This window comes from Oryctolagus cuniculus, chromosome 6 (genome assembly GCF_051225735.1).
Source record: "Oryctolagus cuniculus isolate XC-2025 breed Fujian yellow rabbit chromosome 6, ASM5122573v1, whole genome shotgun sequence".
Classification (NCBI taxonomy): Eukaryota; Metazoa; Chordata; class Mammalia; order Lagomorpha; family Leporidae; genus Oryctolagus; species Oryctolagus cuniculus.
The window spans coordinates 14,782,182-14,806,434 of NC_142872.1; the positions used below are offsets into that span (position 1 = coordinate 14,782,182).

Sequence of the window (24,253 nt, forward strand, 5' to 3'; positions counted from 1 at the left end):
GTCAGTAAGCAGGTCAGAGTTCTAAGACTGTTGGAGGATTTGCTAAGGGCTCAGCACAGTGTCCCAGGACACCGCTCTGCTGCTACTACTTAAGACCACAGTGACAAACACCATGCTTACTACCCACAAGGAGTCTTCAGACCTTAAGAAAAAGCTATGCGTGGATTTCAAAACATTTTTCCAGCAAAATAAACTTAATTCCATTTTCCATAAACTTTTTGATGTACACTCATGTGGGCAACTCTTACAAATTGTTCGCACATAGTGATTCCTTTAATCCTCACCACAGATTATCTTCAACACATGTTATTCCTTGAATAAGAGAAGCAAAGGCCCAGTGTGGCTGCTTCGCCCATGTCCTGTGGCTCTGGTGGGGTTAAGCTTTTGAGATCCTGCAGCCTGGCTTGTGTTGTCACTCTGCTTGTCTCACTATCTGCGGGATGCAGTTGGGGTTTACTTGACTTAGCAAACTTGATGTGCTTCATCCTGTGTCACCCAAAACTTGGTGGCTCTGACTTCTTTATTTGTCCTGGAAAGGTGCAGGGTTCCCTTTCTCCCCACATTCATAAAGTAAGGAAGGTTCAACTCAGGAGAGCCTTGGGTATGTTGGGGGAAAATTTATTACCAGGTTCCTGTTAACCACAGCAAACACTGGGTGGACAAACACTATGTTTCCCAATCTTAACAGTTGCCTTTGAGACATTAATAATAAATTAGCAAATTCAAGATCATACTTTGTTGTAGAGTGCAGACAGGATATAAATAATTGATTCTGTGTGTATTTTCTTGGTTCTATGTCCTTACAGAGGTTCACTCGGAATAGTCAAGTTCTTTGAAATAGAATACACGCACACAAGCTTTCTTGAGTATTATCATCGGGGTTGAGCTGTTTTACGTTTTAGGCACAGTTGGCACAATTGGATCTTCACATTGAAACCCTGGGTAAGGGTTTGGATATTAAAGTGTTCGAAGCGTAACATGGCTGGGTCGTTTTTCTCCTAGTGGCATTCGAGGTCCATGGGTGAAAGGTAGCCCAGAGTTCCAGAACCACACCTCCCGTTGCAAATCTGCTCTCAGGCCCTGTGGACTGAGGCAGCTACTCAAGCTCTGTGAGCTTCTGTCTCTTCGTGAGCAAGATGGGCCTACCATAACCGACCATCACGAGCTGCCCCATGCAGTCAGCTTTCCGTACAGTCTCTGTCACATTGTCATGGCTCAGTAGATGCTAGGTGACAACGCAGGAAGACTTAGCCATTGTAATTTATAGTTTAATAAGAGCTTCGTTTGACAAAAACATGTACATGAGAAGAAGGTCTGGCTCTAGTTGGTTCACAGACTGCAAGCTCACCAGGTGTTAACTTTGTATCTTAATTATCTAATTGATGGCTGTCTGGTTGATACTCTGTCAGATTGGCTCTGTGTAAAACTGTGGCTGCTCCCCAGGCATTTCACTGTATAAAGCAGGCCAGTAATGGGAGCATGGCTCCCTATAGTAAGCACAAGTGGGGCTTGAAAATAGCCATTCAGTAAGGCAACATTATTTTTCCTTGGCAGTTTCACTCCTACAGTCATCTAATAACTTCGAAGCAGATTAATCCATTAAAAGGTGTACTCTTAGTGTTCAGTAATTGCCAGTAATGTCTAATCAGATAGCAACTGCTGAAGAGCCTTCCAGAAATAGTATAAGATAATTAAAACATAAAGGTTATGCAAAAGTAGCAAATCAATAGACACAGTAAACATAGTTTATCAACAGAGCTGAGAACATTTTTTCAGTTCTAAAATGTAAATGGACTGGGGATAGAGCACACGCTAGGATGATGGATAGGATCCTGGTAACGGTTTAATTAACTCCAGTTTCCTGCATGTGAAAGGTTGCCTCAGCCCACTGGCTCATGTAACAAACCCTCTTAGGATTTCCTTGCCCGCTGTCTGGTGTGAAGCCCAGCAGCCCGGCAGCCTGCCTGCCTTCCAAGTTAGCTTCTGCCCATCTTCTCTGGAGGCCTTATCAAAACACAGCCCTCTGTTGTCTCTCTAAATACACAGATATTTCTAATTTCAGCTAAAAGGGTTTGACTTTGTAATCAAGGAAAAGGAAACAACACACACACACACACACACACACAGAGCTGATGTAATGAGAAGCATTGCTAGGAAGCATTGCCTAATTAAAATTATATATTAAAATTCACATGCAGGCTGTGCAGAGTTTTAGCAAAACCACGGCAGCTCTCCAAGTGACTCATTGGCTGTTTTAATTCTCCTGTAATATAGGCTATTTTATAATTAGCTGCAGAATTGTGCCACTTGGTTAGTTCGACCTGATGAGAGGGATAATAAGGAATATTTACTATTCATGGGTATGGAAACTGCTATTCTGAGCAGGGCTGGTAAGGAGTTGTTATTGACTGCTCTCAGCTAGCTGTTAGAAATGGAATGCACCCAACATTTGGCTTGCAATCATACCTTAGTTAAAACAGTAGAAGGTGAGGGTAAGTCTCATTGGAAGAATTGCAGTTTTTCATAAAAATCACGATGATGGGCAAGTGTTAGTCAAAAGAAAAATTCTTTTTCTGACATGGTAGATGGAGGTTTCACACAATTAACTTTATCATTAGTAAATAAAAGAGTTACTTAACCTCTGCACTTGGAGAAGTCTTTGATATTTTGCTTAGTGAAGGGCAAGGAACCCATTATGGTTTATTTATTCACTTTGTGAAAAGGTTATTCTTGAAGCCGGTGGTATAGAAGCGCATCCTAGATAATGCCTGTTAATAAAGACGCATTTACTCCGAGATAGAAAGGGGCTGTTAGATAGTGCTCATTAGCCCCGTGAGCAGGAGACCTTTTTCTGTTGTTCCCACGGGAAAGGTTATCAAGCTGTTGGTAAAGGACTCATTTTCTTTAAATTAAAAATCACTGAAGTCTCCCATGTGGAGAGTATTAAAAGCAAGTGTAGTCAGCTTGTGGAAAGGGCGGGGCTTTTGCTTTTGAAACGAAATGTTAAAAATGCCAACCACCTGTGATGTAGAAAATTTCTCTTTTTTTCCCCAGCAGTTAGATTTTCCTCCCGAAGCATGAACCCAAGCTCCTCCTTTTAAACCTTGATGCAGAGGAAAGACTCTAACACCCTGCTGCTTGCGACCTGCGTTTCTCAATAAATCTATACTCTCTCTGCCTGCTCCGTGTTATCAGTCATCCACACCCCAGGAGAGATGCTTCAGGCTTGGGGTTCAATTAAGGTCCTATCTCTGATGGTCTAGAAAGCTGTCTGCATGCTCAAACAAACTTATCTGCATTATAGATGCACGTAAATGCTTCCTGCCAAGTGGACAGAGCTTGTTTGTTTGGCTTTATTTTTTCCGTTGGTGTCAACAGGGAGGTTATTACTTGCCAGCTGAAAATTAAAAGAATCAATTCTATCTGATTACAAATTGTAAGTTGTTTGGACTTCAGTCAGTATAGTTCTGTGATGCTGAAATTGACCTGGGGCATGGGTGTCCCGTATTCTTAAAGAAAAATAAGTGTAGTGTATCTACTAGATAGGTCTATTGTATCTGCTAGATACAGTCTATATGGTCAAAATAATAGTTCAAGTTCCACCACTTCTGTCTTTCTTGCCAGTTCTGCTCATTTGGGGTAAATACAGCATCTGAGAGGAGCATTATTTACAACCTCTTCCTTAATAAACAAGAAATAGGAAAACACACCCAACATGAATTAGATTTACTAAATAGAACTGCCTCTGTTACCAGGGTTAGTCAAGATTAAAGATAACTAAATTTTCTGATAAATGATTTTAAAAAAATCATTTAAGACAAAAAACATGCTGATGAATACTTTAGATGGTCTTCCCTCAAGCCAGACACATTTAAGTGCAGTTTGTAGATAAAGCCAAGTATCTTTTATTCTACTTATCCAATATAATGAGAAATTAATAACAGTCTGATTAGGGAGCTAAGCAAAACATGCTTTACCAAGTGAAAGGGACTCCACAATAATTTGCTAAAAAATTCCAGTAGAGGAAGACATCACTATGAAGTATGCATATGGGTGATGATAGTTTATTCTGTTTCACAAGCAAATCGTGACGAGGTGGAGAGTAGGGAGGAAGACATTGTACTGTGTGTGCAGCAGAAACCATTAACTCATTCATTCAGTAAATAGGAATTGGGTTCCTACTATGTGCCAGACGTAGTTTTAGACACTGGGATACAAAACAGTGTGTCTCCCTGGAGCTTACGTTCTAGTGGGAAGAGAGAGATAATAGGTAAACTTACAACTGGTATTTTTGTGACTATGGAAACACTTGCTGTGTATGACTGCACGTGTGCCCAGTGATACCTAGTGCTGTGGAGAACAATGAGGTGGCAGAGGCTACTGTTGGGTATGCGGGGCTCAGGGAAGGTCTCAGAAACAAGGAGACCTTGGAGCAGGATCTGCAAGGGTGCTAGGTAGACGGTGAGCATGAATGGGGGGAGAGCATTGCAAATGGAGAGAACCACAAGCACAGAGGTCCTGGTGTAAGCTCAGCAGACCAAGGAATTTGGAGTGGCCCGCTTAAGGGAAGAGTGGTGGGAGGTGAGGGCTGCAAGGTGTTAATCGGCTACCACGTGATGCAGGGGTAGCTGAGTCCTTCGGTTATTCTGAGCAGAGGAGTACCATGAAGTGACAGATGGTTTTGGGGGCCTGATATGTGCATCATGTTTTAGGGCTGCTGTGCACAGAACAGATAGCAGGGTGCAGGGAGATGGTTGGGATCACTGAGAGAAGAGATGATTGTGGCTTGGGCCAAGTTGTTAAAAAATAGAGGTGAAAAGCAATTGGAGTTTGAACACATTGGGAAGGGGTGAAAAGATTGTACTAGCAGATTGCAGATACTATTGAGAGAAAGGTGCTTCCAAGGATTTGGGCTCCAAACTTGGAGTGATGTGACTATAATTTACAGAACTTGGTGTGCTCTTAGGAAAGGCAGGATTGTATGGGTGGCAGGGGTGGAAGTAAGTGCTTGGTGGTGGCCTTCAGTTGGAGATGTGTATTAAACAACCAGAGATGTCAAGCAGAGAATTGGATTCATGGCCAGCCTGGAGACATATATTCGAAGTCATTGAAATGTAGATGCCACTAAAATGCGTGATAATGGATGAGCTCACCTAGGAAGTAGATGTAGACAGACGAGAATTCTCAGTGCCAAGCTTGGGACACTGTGTGGTTTTAAGTTCAGAGAGCTTAATAAGAAGGAGCAAAAACATGGAGAAAGATGACTGGTGAGGCGTGGAGGACAATCGGAATGGAGCGTTGTTCTGGAAGCCGAATGAAAATGCTTCAAGGAGGGAGTGGTGCCCTACGTCAGTGCGTCAGTGCGTTGCTCTCTGAAAGCCACTCTTGACAATGGTGGCAGTGAAGTGATAAGGCTTCAGCCTTGTTTCAAGGTAGAGTGAGAGCAGAGAAGGTAGGAAATGCAGGATTCTTGCTGGCACTGAGAGCAGAGAAATGGGTGGTAACTAGACAAAGGCCTAGGTGGAAGGAACGGTGTTAACGTGAGGAATATTACAGTGTACTCATACATGGCTGAAAATAAGGACACATCGCTGCTGCATAACAGAAAGGAGGTAGTGGCCTGTGTGACTACTACGAAAGTACCGGAAACTACTAGAAAATTCTACTCCATAGAATGTAAATCTCTGGTATTTAATGGATTCACATACATTTATGTAGACAGAAATGCTCCTTGTCAGACTTGATGGTTTCAAAGCTCCCCTTTTACTTGTACTCACAAATCTACATCTACGATCCAAGTACGGGGCAGTAGTAACTTTGTAAAGGAAATCCACTAAAGTATCCAAAAGCATCAAACATGCAGTATTCCCGCTTTCTACAGTAAATTCATTTTTGATTAAAGAAAGATTTTACTGTTGATCTTACATAAAAAGTATGAGACTTTCGCTGCCTCTGTGCACTGCTGGTTCAGTTTGACTTCATCAGCCTGAAGACACGAGGGCGGTAGCTTTTCCGTGGCATTGCTATAGTATGTTCTGTTTGACGGTATCTCTGAGATTATTAGCATAGTCTAAAGTTGCAATTAGAAGAGCTTAATGATCAGGGACCAGCCCTGTAGCAGAGCAGGTTAAGCTACCTTCTGCACCGCATCCCGTGTGGGTGCTGCTGTGAGTCCTGGCCAGACTGCTCCTCATCCAGCTCCCTGCTGATGGGCCTGCGAAAGTAACAGCGTATTGTCCATGTGCTTGTGCCCCTGCTCCCACGTGGGGAGCCCAGAAGAAGAATCTGGCTTCAGCCTGGCCCAGGTGTGGCGGTTACAGTCATCTGGGGAGTGAACCAGTGGATGGAAGATCTCTCTCTCTCTCTCTCTCTCTCTCCCCCTCTCCCTCTCTCTCTCCCTCTCCCTCTCTCTCTGTAACTCTTTCAAGTGAATAAACAAATCTTCTTTAAAGCACGAATATAATGAACAGGATGTTTGGAACCCGGCTGTATCATGAACACTCCAAGTCCAATTCTGGGTGCAGTTGGTGCTTCCCCGTCAGCTCTGTTTGTGACATCATGGGCCATCTCTGTGACCATCTATCAGGCCACATCAGAAAATCCCTTTCTCCTAGGGTTTGTGCCTCTTGAAGGTTATATGATGGTGCTGGGAGTCTGGCCAAGCCGTGAGTGTTAGTGCTGGGTTTCACTGGCAGACTTGGTTCCTGACTGTAGTAGCTTCACACTAACGCAGACTGTGGGAAGCAGCGGTGATGGCCCAAGTGGTTTGCTTGCTGCCACCCACGCAGGAGATCTAAATTGTGTCCAGCCCCAACCAGAGGCCACTGTGCGCAACTGGGGTGTGAACCAGTGGATGGGAGCTGTTTTTCTGTGTTCAAAGATGAAAACCTCAGTGTTTCCGTGGACGACCGAGTCAGCAGCTAAGAACATGATCTGTGTTGCTCTGATGGACGCGTGTCAGCGCCTTGCTGTGCCTTCCAAATATGTTCACTGACAAGTTACAGCGGATACGTGGTGTAGAAAACAGCATGCAAGGTGCGAATGCTGGTGTGTGTGTGTCTTGATTTTCAGAATGGGAAGTTGCTTCAGCCGAGAGATCCTTGCTTCATTCTGTTCAAAGCTGTTCCATTGGAGCAGGCGTGTCGACAGCTGAAGAATCAGTGACCTTTTTCTAAGATCTGCAAGTGATTACTCCTCAGAGCGCCGGCTTCTCATGCTTTTTTTAACCAAGAAAAATTATTTAAGGAATTTATGAGTTTTGTTTTGAACCCTCTCCTCATTTTAACTGATTAGAATAAAAGCTGTTTAATAACAAGTTAGCAGCTATAACTAACTCGAGTTGGAGAGAAGAAATAAAGCTTGCTCTTGCATTGGCATGTGCTGTTACTGATTTAACTTTCATTTTCAAGATCATATTTTTCCCATAAGCTCTCTGGAGTTGCTTAGTTAAATAAATTGTGCTACTTAAAAAAAATAGTTCAACTCCAAATGCAACCAATCAATTGTATGGAAATGAATAATGTGGCTCATGTTACTATAAGGCAAAAGATTATTCACAAATCTAAAGCAGTATATAGTGTGCTTGCCAGGAGTGATAGGCCAAAAGCATTTATTGATTTTGTTTTGATACAGAATGAGTAGAGACTTTACTAATATTATTAAAAAATTAAATAGCAGATAAAATTATAAAAATAAAATTGCAAATTCAACCCAAATACAACTATTCATATATTAACAAGTAATTTGATAAACAGGCTGGTAGTGATACAAGAGGACTTATAGGTAGAATTTTATGGAAACTATATCATGATTGCTATTTTTAAAGGCCCTGTTGCAACTGTTTGAGAAGTGAACCAGCAGATGGAAGATCTCTTTCTGTCTCTGTTACTCTTTCAAATAAATCAGTAAAAAAAGAAAAAATGATCATGAAAAAACTTAAGGAGTTTGGAGTTAATTTGAAAAGTCAAATTCTTTAGCTTTAGCTAGCATTTTTCCATGACCTACTGTGAGCACATTAAAATATGTCATCTAACTCTTTGTTAATTACCTCCTGGATTTTGGTAGCTTTTAATATTAAATCTCAAAATTCATAACATTTATATTTTGTAATAAATTTCCCCCAATTTTAAAAGTGTTGGTTCTGTATTTCTTGAGTTCTATCTATTGGTTTCTCCATTCTTAGGTTCTTTGCTTTATTTATTTAAAAGAGTATTTTACAACACAGTAGTTTTTAAAAGAATATGGGTGTTTTGTCCTGAGTTTTGGCACTCACTGGTATGCCAGTTTTGTATATATTCAATGAAGTTTCATTAGAGAAACTGAAAATTATTCCAGGCACCCCAAGACAGGAGGAGTTTGAGGGAGGCAGGTAGAGGTTTACTAAGTGTTGAAAGAGTTGCAGAAATGGCAGTTGGGGATGGTGACATTGGGAAATCAGAAAGGACAGTAATCACTGTTATTTATTTGTAGAATTATAGACAGAGAGGGAGAGACAGAAATGTCTTCCATCTGCCGGTTCACTCCTTACATGGCCGAAATGGCCAGAGCTGGGATGATCCAAAGCCAGGAGCCAGGAGCTTCTTCAAGGTCTCCCATGCAGGTGCAGGGGTCCAAACACTTGGGCCATCTCCGACTGCTTCCCTGGGCCACTAGCAGTGGGCTGGTTTGGAAGAGGAGCAGCTGGGACAGGAACCAGTGCCCATAGTGGGTGCTGGTGCTGCGGTGTGGAGATTGAGCTTACCATGCCATGGTGATGGCCCAGTCATCACTTAGCATCAAATGTACGATTTGCAGGAAGATGCTAGCAGCTCCCATTTGCCAAAGCCTGTACGCTTGCCTCCCCCAGCACCACACCACGTGGCTCTGCCTTCTCAGTCTTGTGCAGGTTCCTCTCAGTAGCGGAATCCAATCTGGAGATCTGCTTGCTGGGATGGCAGAAAATGGTGTGTATCCCAGTCCTTAGATCTTGTAGTAACCGGAGAGAACATGGAAGAGAGAAAGCCATATCTCACTGCCACCAGGCAACCTGGGCACACCTAGAATTCTCAAGTCATGTGTTCTTTCCCATAGAAACATTCTCCAAGCTCCGCTTTTGTGGAGTAGTACCAGAGAGCCTACTCAGTTTCCTTCCATCCTCCTACTTTTTTGAAAAAATGAACTTCGATACCAAAAGACTTTTTCCTTTATTTTTAAAAAAAGACTCATGAATTTATTTATTCAAAAGGCAGAGTGACTCAGGAAGATGGCTACAGATATATAGATATAGCTATATAATGATAAAGAAATAGATGGGTGGATTGATTTTTCTTCCTCTGGTTCTCTCCCCAAATGCCCACAACAGCTATGTAGGGTCAGGCCAAAGCTAAGAGCCTAGAACTCTATCTGGGTCTCCCATGGGGATGACAGGGACCCAGTTTTTTGGGCCATCATCTGCTTGCCTTGCCAGGAATATTAGCAAAAAGCTGGATCAGAAGTGAAGTAGCCAGTCTTGAACTGGCACTATAATGAGGGATGTGGGTGTCCCTAGTGGTAAATTAACTCATGGTACCACAGTGCCCACCCCTTGTGTCTAAGTTTTTCAAGTTACATATTATGCAGGTGTTTATAGTTGATGGCATTATTCCTGCTCATCCACCACTTTACTTGTTGGACGATTGTGTTTTCCCAATGCCTTACCATGCTTGATCGTGTGACTGGCATAGACCAGTGGACTGTGAAGAGAAAAGACATGGTAGGAGTTCCAGCCAGAAGCATTTTGATGCTGCCGGTTACTGCTGCAAAGCTGACATTGCTGTCTTCCTCATTTTACATCCGTTCCCAAACTGTTCCTTCTACTGTATTACTTAAAATTCTTCTTAATTTCAGGAAACCTTGCTGCCTTAATATTTTAAGATTGTTTTTGTTGTCCATTTTTTTCTGAATTATTCAGATCACTTAAACATGGTAAGACATTTGCTTTTGTCTTTTTTTTAACCAAAAAAATGGTTTAGTTGTTGGTGTCTTCACTGTCACCCAATAAAACGATGGTAAGGAGCAGCTTATCCACTCCACATCTAATACAAAGCCGAACACAGAGGAGTCAGAACAAACGTTCCTAGAATTTGTTCACAAAGGTTTTTTTTACTACATCTTTTCTGCAATCATACATATGTTCTTTTTTTTTTTTTTTTTGACAGGCAGAGTTAGAGAGACAGAGAGAGTTATAGACAATGAGAAAGAGACAGAGAGAAAGGTCTTCCTTCTGTTGGTTTACTCCCCTAATGGCTGCCACGGCCAGCGCACTGTGCTGATACGAAGCCAGGAGCCATGTGCTTCCTCCTGGTCTCGCATGGGGTGCAGGGCCCAAGCACTTGGGCCATCCTCCACTGCCTTCCTGGGCCACAACAGAGAGCTGGCCTGGAAGAGGGGCAACCGGGACTAGTACCCGGGGTACCGGTGCTGCAGGTGGAGGATTAGCCAAGTGAGCCACAGCACTGGCCAATCCTGTATATATTCTTAAATTAAAATATTGGTTACATTGTGCATTTCAGATTATTTGTAACTACTTCAAGCACTTCAACTATGAATTGTTTTCTTGTATGCTGTTTACTGAAACATAACTTACTTATCAACTTTTCCATTTGTTTATTTTTCCTGCTGTGGTGTAGGCTTTATAGAAAGGTTCATTTTAGCATTTTATTTATGATTACCACATGTCTTTGAATTGGGGAAAATGTTGGTTAATGTGAGTGTGTGTGGTTGTGGTTGTCTCATTATTGAGAAAGGGTGATCTGTGATTTATAGTTAGATTTATATTCCTAAGTATGTTCTCATAGCTATGATTGCTCTCTGGTGTACAACTTCCCTCAGTTTTGAATGGTCACAGTTAGAAAGTCTGTTGACAGCAACCTGAAATCTGGTGGCTCCAGGGGTAGACGCAGCTTGCAATTGTACTTTATTTGGCTTGACAATTATTTATCTGTATAGTGTATTTTTGCAGTTAAAATTAAAAACTGGTAAACCCCTCATAATTATCTATCTGCAATCTTCTCTCCTCCCCACAAATGGAAAGATTTGAAAATAGTGGGTCGGCTTTGTTGGTTGAATGCAGAGCAACACTGCAGCTGAACAACACCACTTTTCATCAAGGAAGTAGATGTTCTCCAGTGGGCCACAGTTCCTGCTCTTAACTGGCAGTGTGGTGCCCAGAACGAGGTGACCCCGTTGAGTCAAGACCTTGTAAAATCCCCCCTCACTGAATGTAGGCAGAATCTGTGACTAGATTCTAGGCGAGACAATATGGCAGAGGTGGTGGCATAGTCACTCACAGAGTTGACTTGCATCCACCTGGGCACAGAGGCGAGCGATTGTCCTTGTGACACGGAACAAGTGAGTTGTTGGGTTGTGAGAGGGTCTGTGTGAGGACCTGTGAGAGGCCTCCCTGAAAGACAGGTACGAGCATTCTCAGATCCTAACGGACATTCTCAGCGAGGAAAATAGGTCCTCCGTCTTAGAGCTGCAAGGAACTGAACGGTGCCAGCCACTCTGATCGTGAAAGATTATCCCGGGTTGTACAAAGGGATGCAGTGTGATGAACACACGGACTGCAGCCTGGGGAAGTGGTGAGCAGAGCACCCAGCTCAGCTGTGCAGAGCCTACTGACACGCAGAACCCCAGAGAGAATGAAGGTGAGGTGCTTTACGTCACCAAGGTTGTGGTACTTTGTATGCAGTGGAAGAAAACAAATAGAACACCCACAGTGGGGTCCAAGTTCAGCCATCAGTTGGCACTGATCTTGGCTTCAGTGTGCGTTCACTCTGGCCCCGTCCATCAGTTTACCTTATCTGACAGGCCCAAACCCTTCTGTTGTGACTAGAAAAAGCCAAATAGCCTTCAAACTACCATATTTTAAAGAAATCATAGATCAGCAAAACCAAAGAGAAGCAGCTGTGCTCAAATTTCAGCGAGAGGAAAAATGCTGTGAGTTAATCTGTTAGAAGAGATTTGCTCCCTGAGGCCATTGTTCATTCTGGACACAAACAGGGGATTGGTCCCAGCTTGGGAACAGAATTTGTTAGGGGGAAAAGCAACCTGCAAGGCTCTCACCGACAGCCTGCGCTGGGACGACAGGGTTAAAACGTGGGAGCCTTAACGGCAGCGCTGCTTTTCTGGGGAAACTGACGGTGTCCTGGTTCTGTCGGGAGCTCTGGAACCCAAAGTTGCGAGAAATCCTCATCTTCGCAAGTCACAATAACTGCCAGTGTAGTAAATACAAGGAGACCCACATCTGGGAATATCAGAGGGAAAGGTCTGCAAGTCAAAGGAAAGATTCTAAGCAGCCAGCAGGCCGCAAGGCTACTGTGCGGGTACTGGGTGTGGTACTTAGGATGCTTGCTGCAGTGCCCTTACTGGAGTCGTTGGCTCTGAGCCCCTCCTTCACTCAATCCAGTTTCCTGCTGATGTGTACCCTGGAAAACAGCAGGTTATGGGTCAAGAATTTGAGTCCTGGCCGGCGCCGCGGCTCACTAGGCTAATCCTCCACCTGCAGCGCCGGCACCCCGGCTTCTAGTCCTGGTCGGGGCGCCGGATTCTGTCCCGGTTGCTCCTCTTCCAGGCCAGCTCTCTGCTGTGGCCCACGAGTGCAGTGGAGGATGGCCCAAGTGCTTGGGTCCTGCACCCGCATGGGAGACCAGGAGGAAGCACCTGGCTCCTGGCTTCGGATCAGCGCAGTGCCGGCCGCAGTGGCCATTTTGGGGGTGAACCAACAGAAAAGGAAGACCTTTCTCTGTCTCTCTCTCTCTAACTCTGCCTGTCAAAAAACAAAAAACAAAAAACAAAAAAGATTTTGACTCCCAGAGCCAATGCATCGAGTTAACACCCTGGCCTGAAGTGCTGGCATCCCATATGGGCACCGGTTCTAGTCCTGGCTGCTCCTCTTATGAGAGCTATGGCCTGGGAAAGATGTAGAGGATGGCCCAAGTCCTTGGGCCCCTGTACACACGTGGTAGACACGGAGGAAGCTCCTGGCTCCTGGCTTCGGATCGGCATAGCCCGGGCCATTGCGGCCAATGGGAGAGTGAACCAGTGGATAGAAGGCCTCTCTCTCTGTCTCTGCCTCTCTCTGTAACTCTGTCTTTCAAATAAATCTTTAAAAAATGAAAGAATTTGAGTCCCTGCCACTCACTTGGAAGACCTGGATTGAGTTTGACTCCTGGCTTCAACCTGGCCTTGAGCTGGCTGCTGTGGGCACCTGGAGAGTGAGGCTCTAGATAAAAGATAACCTAGCTCCTGCCATTGGATCAGTGAGGTGTGCTGGCCGCAGCACGCCGGCCGCGGCGGCCATTGGAGGGTGAACCAACGGCAAAGGAAGACCTTTCTCTCTGTCTCTCTATCTCACTGTCCACTCTGCCTGTCAAACAAGAAAAAAAAAAAGATAACTTTCTCTCTCTTTGCCTTTAAGATAACAGGAAAAAAATAAAATTTTAGGTGATCTTACCTTGCAAGAAGCAATAACAGAGTACAACTGATGTGTCCCAAGAATGATGCAAGTTAGAAGACGGTAGAATGCCATCTCTGAGAGTAAACAGTAAAAGTTGATGGTGTAAAATGATTGACCCAGAGGGACTGTCCTTCAAAACAGAGGCAAAATAAAGGTAGTTTTTAAGGAACAAAAAAGGAGGGATGTGCTCTGAAATAAAAGAGCTAGCAAAAGGGGGAGGGAAAATGAACTCAGGTACAAACATTGTAATACAGGAAGCAACGGAGACCATAAATGATGAGAAGAAGTTGAAATAAACACTGACCTTGCAAAAACAGTAACTGTCATGTTTTGTTGAGTCTAGAATATACATAGAAATAAAATAGTAACACCAGTAGAAAAAGTGAGATGAGGGTAAGTTACAATATTGTAAAATGTTAATAACATCAGGAAAATAGGTTAAAAATAATCTCTTCAGGCTGAAATACAGCAAGGATCCATGCTTTAATGTTAAGGTGTCATTAAGATGGCTGAAAGTGTTCTTCCATTGAGTTATACTTGATATTCTCTTGTATCCAACAGGGTCCTTTTTGATTCTTTTGTGTTCTATTAGCATCTTTAGCTTTGGTATGTGTGATGACTATTTTTTAAAGATTCCTCTATGTATTTGAAAGGCAGAGTTACAGAGAGGCAGATATAGAGAGAGGTCTTCCATCTTCTGCTTCACCCTCCAAATGGCCTGAATAGCCGGTTCTGCACTGATCCAAAGCTAGGAGCCAGGAGCATCTTCTGGGTATCCCACGTGGGAACAGGGGCTCAATAACTTGGGCCATCTTCTGCTTTACCAGGCCATATCAGAGAGCTGGACTGGAAGTAGAGTAGCTGAGTCTCAAACCAGTGCCCATATTAGATGCCGGCAATGTAGGAGGTGGCTTTTCCCGCTATGTCACAATGCTGGCCCCAGTGACTATCTTTTGATAAGATAGAACTGTGATATTCTTACATAAAATCTATTTTGCTTGGCACCTGAGATAACACAGTATGACACAGATTTACTTCTACCTTACACCTTATAGTTCTTTGAAAACCTCTATGTAGTTCCACTTTGAAGTTGTGGCCAGCTTACTGTGTTATTGAATATGAAACTTTTTTAAAAAATTTATTTATTTGAAAAGCAGAGTTACAGAGAGGCAGAGGCAGAGAGAGAGAGAGAGAGGTCTTCCATCTGCTGGTTTGCTCCCCAAGTGGCCACAATGGCCGGAGCTGTGCCAATCTGAAGCCAGGAGCCTAGAGCTTCTCTAGGGTTTCCCACCCAGGTGCAGGGGTCCTTGGACCATCTTCCAGTGCTTCCCCAGGCCATAGCGGAGGGCTGGATTGGAACAGGAGCAGCTGGGACTTGAACCAGTGCCCATATGGGATGCTGGCACTGTAGGTGGCAGCTTTACCCTCTGTCACTGCACTGGCCCCTGAATACAGGACTTTAATGATCGTCTAACTTCAGTGATTGTCTGAATTTTCTGTAAAGAACAGTACACTAAAAGTGCATTTACTTCATCTTTAACCAGAAGACCTAAATTGATTTTTATAATTTTTTAATTTTAAATATTTATTTATTTATTTGAAAAGTAGAGTTACGGGGCCGGGGAGGAGTGGGTAGAGATAGGGACCCTTTCCACCTGCTGGATTACTTCTCAAATGGCCACCCCAGTCGGGGCCCTGCTGATCCATAGCCAGGAGCTTTTTCCAGGTCTCTGATGTGGGTACAGAGGCCCAAGCACTTTGGCCATCTTCCACAGTTTTCTCAGGCCCATTAGCAGGGAGCCAGATCCAAAGTGTAATAGTCAGGACTCAAAACAGCACTCCTATGGGATGCCAGCACTGTAGGCAGTGGCTTTATACCCTATGCCATAGCGCTGTCTCCTATAATTAAAATTTCTAGATGACTGGAACATAGCATTTTTTTTCTCATTGAAGGAATGAAGAAATGAATGGAGAAAGTAAAGAAAATCTCTTAAAATATGCTAACATCTTACTTATATTGGAATGGCCTGATAGGAAGCTAAAAACAAAGAATGGAAAGTTGAGAGCAAATCAAAAGTGTAGACAAGAGTCTCATTATAATCTATAGCATCAATTTTGACAGTATCAATATATCTATATGTGTCTACAGGAAACAGCTAACAAATAAATATGCAACTGCTGAATTTGTGACTTCTGGAGTAAGGATGATTTTGTAGGCAGAAGAATGAGTAGGCAAACATTTTACTCTGCATACTTCCATACTATTAGATATTTTTACAGTGACAATACATACAGTAATGCATGTGTCAGTAATCATTTAATGATTCAACTAAAAGGGAGAGAGAAAGCTTATTGTTAAAGGACATTCTTATTTCCTAATGACAGATGAGTTGAAGAAAGAATTGAAATGAAAAAAAAAGAGGGAAATCAAAATTTATCAAGAAGAGATTGCATGCCTGTGTCTGTGTCTGGGACAGGCATTGTAGTTAGTGTTGTTCATGGTGGTCTGTGAGGCGGGTGGTGCTGTCCCCATGTTAACAACGAGGAAACCTGAGTGATTTTAACCTGACATCATGCTGTCAACAAGTGGCAGAGTCAAGATCAAGATCCAAGATCTAGCTACTGTATTGCTGCTGTCTGTTGCCGACGGTGATTGCCTAATCATGAGTTTCTTTTTTAAACATTCTTGCTCACATCCAAATGACTTTTTTATTTTAAGATTTATTTATTTGGGAGAGTTACAGAGAGGTAGAGACACAGAGTGAAAGAGGTCTTCCATTTGCTGGTTCACTCCCCAAATGGCTGCAGTGGCTGGAGGTGAGCTGATCTGAAGCTAGAAGTTTCTTCCAGGTCTCCCATGAGGCTGCAAGGGGCCAAGGACTTGAGCATCCTCTGCTGCTTTCCCAGGTGCGTTAGTAGGGAGCTGGATCAGAAGTGGAGCAGCTGGGACTCGAATCAGTGCCCATAAGGGATGCTGGCACTGTAGGCTAGGGCTTCAACACCACAGCGCTGGCCCCGCTGTTCCGGAGTTTAACTTTATTGGTAACAACTGCCGTAAGCCTGAATTTGTGATGGGCACTGAATGGCATGTGCAGTACTGCGGGTTTCTAGTTTCTCTTCCTTTGCCCTTGTTTCTATTGACCCTTGTACTTCCTCTCACTGTTCATACTTTGTCAGCTTTAGTTCCCATATTTCTCCTCTCCCTTGATCTTCCATACTTGCTTATTCTTGTCTATCAGATTCTTGAACCTAGTTAGTCTTTGATGTAGTTGCCCATTTCTCACAGAGTTAGTCTCCTTATATTGTGTGGATCTCTACAGAAATTAAACCTCTGTGTGAACTAAGAATGGGTGAACCAGGAGGATTTGGTGCCTTAAGATGTCACTCCACAAGATCATAAAGGCTAATTGAAAGTACCCATGGAAAAACCAGCTAGTGTTCATAGAATTATTTTGTGATACTATAAAGTATCTCTAATTTTAGCAACTTTATTAACTTGGGTCTTCTAAACAAAATAATTTTCCCTGCTCTGTATTTAGCAAGTTTATATTGAGCTGGGATTTTCAGAAGCAAATGACAAGAATTGAATAATTTTCTTGTTACTGGCCTTAAATAACCTCAGAAATTTATTACAGGGATATTAACTAATGATGCTAAACCGTGTCAATTGTGTAAATGGACTCATCCTATTTTATATGTTTTTATACCTGTTTATTTGGCTTCTGACAATTTGCAAAAGGCTTTATGAGTTCTCCTTAGTTAAATATTAGCCAATACATTATTTTTCAAACTGAGAAACTTAGGAGAGAGGCCCTGCTACTGGTTGTGTTGACAGAAACAGCAATAACTGGCAACAATTGATTTACTATGGAATCTCTACAAGGCCATTCCTTGTCTTCCAGGGAATAATGCTGTCGGGAATGAGGAATTTTTCTCCAGAGGGTGGAATGATTAATACGGGACTACAGTGTTCCCTGGGAACTGGGCAATGAGTGTCTAAACCATACCTCCCTGTACTGTGACTAGAACTGGAATCTTCTCTTACGCTCTCTGTTACCCCAGCTCTGACACTCCTTGCTTATTCCAGCTTCTGACTGCTCCAGGAAGGCCCTGTCTGGCGATCCTCTGTTCTAAGGTTGCCGTATGGATGTAAGACACTGACCTCTCTTGGGTTGGTGGCCTCCGGAGTTCTGGTCTCAGGAAAAAAGGATCTCACTGTGCAAGGCTGACCTGCTTCTTGTCACTTTGAGAGACAAAATTAATAGCAGTCTCTGGCTGGGACACGTTGATGAGTGAAAACAATCTTTGCGTGGTACACTTTCAGCTAAAACATTCTCACTGTGTGAGTAGTGGTTTAGTTGGCGAAAACAGAGTTCTGATGGAAAATTACCAGTTTTAACTTTTTCTTCACAGTCTCCAAGATGAGTTGATAAGGACAGAACTCTAAAGAAAGCCACATTCCCATATCAGTATGTAAATTTATGGCATTGGCATTGGTTAGGTATGAGGATTTTTATTAAATAAGATAATTATTCTTCTTTATTTGAGAGGTGGAGTTAGAGATACAGAGAGAGAGAGGGGGCACCAAGTTCTGCCGATTTGCTCTCCAACTGGCCACAACAGCCAGGGCTGGGCGAGGCTGAAGCCAGGAGCCAGGAGCTCCATCTGAGTCTCCCAAGTGGGTGCAGGGGCCCAAGCACTTGGACATCTGCTGCTGCTTTCCCAGGTGCATTAGCAGGGAGCTGGATGGGAAGTGGAACAGCCAGGACTTCAACTGATGCCACAATGCTGGCCATGCAAAATACAGGTTATTGTAGAAAAATGGAATGAAAAATAGTTTATTTTGAGGCAAAGAAATGGTTGGTATAAAAAAATCTGCATACTCTGTGAAAAATGCATATTGGTAATAAAACTATATATATTTGAAAATAGTTGATGATAGACACTTTTCCTTGCCAGTTGATAATCAAGAGTATTAGCAGTGCCATGCATTGATTAGAACAGCATAAAGATGAAAACAAAAAACTTGACCAAGCCAAGGTATCTTTCCGGGTCTTTATTTCACCCACCCCCTGTGCATTCACTCACCTCTACCCTCCCCCCGCCATTGCTACCATGGCTGTTGAGGAGTGGCTGTAGGCATGGAAGAGGCGGGGCTCGGCAAACCTTGAAGTCCCTTGATTGTCCCTCTATGTGGTTATTTTTTTAAAGGAACCATCTAACCTTAAATTGAAAGTGTTTTCTGTTACCGTGATTTATGAAAATTCATCTGTAGTTGTCATTCGGAAGGTACTAAATGCATAACCCCAACCTCGTAGATGCCTTGACATTTGTCAAGATGTAGTAAAATCAGAATTTTTCTCACTGTTTTTGAATAGCATTGTGTTGTATGAAATTTATGTATATTTTTGAGAGTAACATTTTTTAAAAAATTGGTGAAGGTTAGGGATATTATAGGAAATATATCTTCAGTGCAAGAGAAGTTAATACTACACGTAATTTTTGAGGCTACTTGACCATGTGCTAGCTATTTAAGAGCAATGACTAACTGTGAGGCCTAATCCAGAGATAACTTAGCATGTTTTAATTTTTAAATTTTATGTTAGTTGAAGGAAATTAAAATGATTTTAAAGAATATATCATTTGGGGCCGGCACTGTGGTGCAGCAGGTTAACGCTCTGGCCTGGAGTGTCGGCATCCCATATGGGCGCCAGTTCAAGACCTGGCTGATCAACTTCCCATCCAGCTCTCTGCTATGCCCTGGGAAAGCAGTGGAAGATGGCCCAAGTCCTTGGGCCCCCGCACCTGCATGGGAGACCTGGAGGAGGCTCCTGACTTCAGATTGGCGTAGTTCCGGATGTTGCAGCCAATTGGGGAGTGAACCATTGAATGGAAGACCTCTCTCTCTCTGCCTCGCCTCTCTCTCTGTGTAGCTGACTTTCACATAAATCTTTTTTTTTTTTAAAGAATATATCATTTGATATGTATCCTAGAATTGAAACTAAGAATTTAATGTATGGCAAAGAAGTGACTTTTATATTCTGTATGTAATATTTACTTTAGAGAATCAAAAATCTAAATTTGCTATATGTAAACTTTAAAAATAATATTTCTTGGCCTGTGCCATGGATCATTTGGCTAATCCTCCACCTGTGGCACCGGCACCCTGGGTTCTAGTCCTGGTTGGGGCACAGATTCTGTCCCGGTTGCTCCTCTTCCAGTCCAGCTCTCTGCTGTGGCCTGGGAGTGCAGTGGAGGATGGCCCAAGTCCTTGGGCCCTGCACCCACGTGGGAGACCAGAAGGAAGCAACTGGCTCCTGGCTTCAGTTCGGTGCAGCGTGCCAGCCGTAGCAACCATTTGGGGGGTGAACCAACGGAAAAAGAAGACCTTTCTCTGTCTCTCTCACTAACTCTGCCTGTCAAAAAAAGTCAAAAAAAATTTCTTTTTATGTTGATATGCAGTCATATTAGGTGACCAAAAAAATAGTCTATGCTTGGTATAATGTTGCATATTACAATATGGTTATTCTAATTTTAATATATCTGCCATGACATAGGTGCAGTATTCTACTTTTCTATCTCATCTCACTCTGAGATGGAACTATACCTGTTTCCTAGACTTCATTGAAGTTAACACGCTCATGATGGCTTATATAATTAAAGATAGCACATAACTTTTTGAACTTTGTCATAAGACCATGCAATATGTGGTGGCTACAGTTGTATAAAGCATCAAGAATTGGAAACAACCTTCATACAAGGAGATCAAAGAAAATAATCAAAATGCTATTTGATAGAAATACGGTCAAGTTATTACCTGGAAGATTGGTAGGTACTTCACTGAAGTTCTACCTGAATAGGCTAGTATTTTTGTATCGTCTAATTTTTTAAAAACATCATATGTATATATGCAAGCATGCAACTTGAGGGGCAGAGAGATGGAGCCAGAGAGAGAAGAGGACTCCCATCTGATGCCTTAATTCCCAAATAGCTGTGTGTGCCAAGGCCGAAACTTGGAGCTAGGAGCCAGGAGCTCAACGCAGGGCTTTTTGGATGGTGGAAATTTGATGACTTGATGCATGACTTAGGGTTTCTCAGGGTGTTCGTTAGCAGGAAGCTGGAATCGGGGGTTTGAGGCGAGTGTTGAACCTCGTTACTCCAAAACAGGCCACAGGCATCTTAATGGCTAGGCCAAATGCCCATTCTTGTTTTGTTTGTTTGTTTTTTGATGTAAAGTTTTGATCATTTAGAAAACTCAAGGGGCCGGTGATGTGGCATAGTGGGTAAAGCCGCCGCCTGCAGTGCCAGCATCCTACATGGGCACTGGTTCGAGTCCCAGCTACTCCACTTCGAATCCATTCCTTGGACCCCTGTATGGTGTGGGAGACCCGGAAGAAGCTCCTGGCTCCTGGCTCCTGGCTTCAGATCAGTGCAGCTCTGGCTGTTGCGGCCAACTGGGGTGTGAACCAGCAGATGGAAAACCTCTCTCTCTCTCTCTATCTCTGCCTCTCCTTCTCTTTGTGTACCTTCGACATTAAAATAGATAAATCTTAAAAAAAAAAAAGACAAGTAGCCATTTGTAGCTTCTTAACAATAAAAAATTAGAAGAACTGTCTTTTGTAATCTTTCAACTCATTACTGAGCAAATTTAAAGACATGTTAAAATCAGTTTCACTTAAATTCAGTTTCTAGATGAAAAGTTGATTGCAATAATCGACATTAAGCGTTGTTGTGAGTAGCAAACCAGTGACTCCTTAATTGGCATTACACAGGAAAAGTTTGTGAACTGGTATTAAATTAGGATTTATATTAAATTAATGAAAACAGGAGATTGAGAAAAGAACTTTCCCATTAGTGGGAATTGCCATTAATAGCATTGCTGCTGAGTGAACTTGATAATAGTAATTTGGCAAGGGGAGAGATATCAGAGAGAAAGGCACCGAGCACAGTACTGCTAGAAACAATGTGAGCTTTAAGGAGGAAAACTGGATTGGCTGGTGTGGTGGCAAAAGCTATAGCATGAGCTGTTGGCAAAGAAATCAAAACCAAGATTCAGTTAAGCAATCCAGAGGAAATGTTTAATAAACTATACCTTCCCGATTCTTATTATGGTATTGAAGGAGCAGTTAGCAGAAACAGCTACCTCGATAGGTGTTGGAAAAAGGTTAGTATTTCTGATGGGCATAATGTGACAGGGCCATTTTACTGTCTACTCAGCTTCATAATATTTGTTTCTCAGGTTCTCTTTATGAACCTCAGACTGACATGTTGAGTCTTGGATATGTATTGAAGTGAGGTGTTCAGTTATTGAGCCATTTACTTGCTCTGTGTTCACAGAGTCATCCGGTAAGTGTACAACAGAGGAATCACCTCCTGGGAGGAGAGCGGGAGAACTGTTTGAACAGTGGTCATCCGAGTGCCTGCTGGTGCCGTCCTCCGAGGGTAAGGCCAACTGTGCTGTGTAAATCTAACACCAGTATTGCAAATGGCTGTTTTTCTATTGACACACATTAGAATTGTCATGTGAAAGAAACAATAGGTCATTCCAGAGATTGATAATTTGAGCAAATATGGAGGCTTCAAAATACAAGATACTCATTCTGTTAGAATGAAACCAGTCAGATGTACCCACTGTTGATTTGACTTCTGGAGCTAATGCCATACACAATCCTAAAGAGAAGAAAACTGGTTTCTTCAGTGACACTGGTGACGGCATCAGTACCCATCTCCCGGGACTGCATTGTTGGTGGAGCAGCTGTAGCTGGTGCAAGTTCCGGTAAACAGTGTGCAGAAGTGGGCTTGATGTTCCCGCTGCCTGGGGCCCGTGGCATGGGCCATGGCTCTAGCTTTGTGGGTTTCCTGTTCTGTGCCAGGCTGTCCTGTACTCTCAGCGAGTCTGTGGCCTACCCATTGAAGTTGTACTCGTTTCCTGTTCTCTTGAGTAAGCCTGGATTAGACTCTGTTGGTTGCCAATCAGGAACGTGAGTGATATAAATAGCTTGCATTTAATTATGTGGGAATATGATACGTAATAGGCATTCAATAAATATTTGCTGAAGGTATTGAATATGTGAGTAAGCCTGTTGATCCTCAAATATAAATTTACTCTATCTTGACACGTGTCACTGCTAATAAATGGAACATCTCAAGGAAATGTGTGAACTGTTCTTGAAATACCTGTACCCGTGACAGGCAGTTTTGACTTCTCACAGTGAGAGTGGCATGGCAAGCTGTAGAAATGCTCCCAGGAGCTGTCATCTTGAGACTTCTCTGATACGCTTTATAGGGACACGTGTGCAAAAGCAAATGTGTGCTAGTGGGATTTTTACCTTTTGTGGCTCACCATCTCAGTATCAAGCAATGCATTTTACAAGTAATTTTAGTAGTTTTGCTTTGGAAAAATGCCTAACCTATTAGACCTAATGTCTATGTTCTCAAAGACACTAACACTGTATAGGCAATTATCTTGCTATTAGTTTGCTTGTCCCTTTTCTCACTAGAACTCTGCCACCAAATTACCACTTCATATTAAGTTTCTTGATTTGAGTGCACTTTGTTGCAGCCTGACATTTTATCCTCTTTACCTACTTTGTTCTTATTTAATAATAATAAGGCCGACGGTTTCTTGTTGCTGTCCCTGGGGTACTTTGCGTTGCTGTTATTACTGGAAATAATCTGTGTCTGGAGCTTTCCGCACTGTCTCATCACAGGGCGAGTGATGATCCTCTCAGAGATGCCGATGACCTCTTTTAGAATATGTTTGCTCATTACGGATGAATCTCTTTGAGTTTTATGAAACATCATTTCATTATGCCGTCAATCTGAAAACTGGACAAGACATGGACTGTCATCAAGGGACTTAGAGGAAGCTTGGGCAGCCAGGAAGTGCTGACACAGAACACTATGTCAACTGAGTGCTGCAGGACAGCTTAGGGGAGGGGAGGGGGGGAGTGTTAGAATGGCCAGGGGTCAGTCTCCACGAGGAGCTTCAGTAGATAAAGGCTCTCAACAGTGGGGCTGGGCCCCGGAGGTGTGCCAGTAAGGAGGTCGAGAGAGGCGGTGGGATTTGCTGCTTCCCAATTGCAATGCTTCTCCTTCAGTTCTCCCCTAGATGAGGTTAAAGAAAATTCCAGATGGGGTTGACGTCTGGATAATAGAGCAAAAACTCACTGGTAAATCAGGCTTCATCTGGCCCCCGCTTCATTGACCATGTGGAGGGTCACAACATTTGGACACGTGTTTGCATTGTTGACTCAGTTCTGCCCAGAATAACTGATTTATAGTCAACTTCTATAGAGGCTGAAAAAAGGAACCGAAGAACACGTTGGAAATTCCAGGAAGCCGTGCAGGTCCCCAGGTGGTCTTACCAGCAGGTGCTCAGTGCAACTCACTGTGCAGGTTAACGTCAGCTAAACAGAGCTGCGCTTCTGAGCTCCCTGACCCGACAGTGGCAGGAAGTAGGCTGTTTTCCATCTGCTTCTCTTCTGAGGGGTCAACCAATCATGCTAATTAGGGATTCTTTGGTATTTAACTTGTTCAGCTTAGGAAGAGAAGACTTGAAGACAGTCTCGAAGGTGCTATCGCTCATGGGGTCCCTCAGTATTAATGAGACTTTCAGGAAACGGACATGCTTCCAATGTTTTGAGTCCTGAGTGTGCGTATCTTCACTGACTTCAGATCGATTTCACGAGAAATGCTTTTGATAGTCATTGTGAACACAAGGACAACTCCGGAAAACAAGATAATCCACAGTGTGTTAATCGCACTACCTGCATC

At 43.0% G+C, this 24,253-nt stretch overlaps 1 protein-coding gene across 15 annotated transcripts in view; it reads left to right on the forward strand.

The window, feature by feature from the left end:
* LOC138850130 (uncharacterized) overlaps positions 1-24,253 on the forward strand; it is a 311,379-nt gene that overhangs the window by 74,871 nt on the left and 212,255 nt on the right. For all 15 annotated transcript variants that reach the window (XR_016235270.1, XR_016235263.1, XR_011389675.2 and 12 more), the window contains one exon: positions 21,815-21,919. Coding sequence is in view for 3 of the 15 variants with exons in the window: in XM_089334892.1 (XP_089191018.1) it covers positions 21,815-21,919 (105 nt within the window). In the remaining 12 variants the exon portion in view is untranslated. The remainder of the gene's footprint in view (positions 1-21,814; positions 21,920-24,253) is intronic.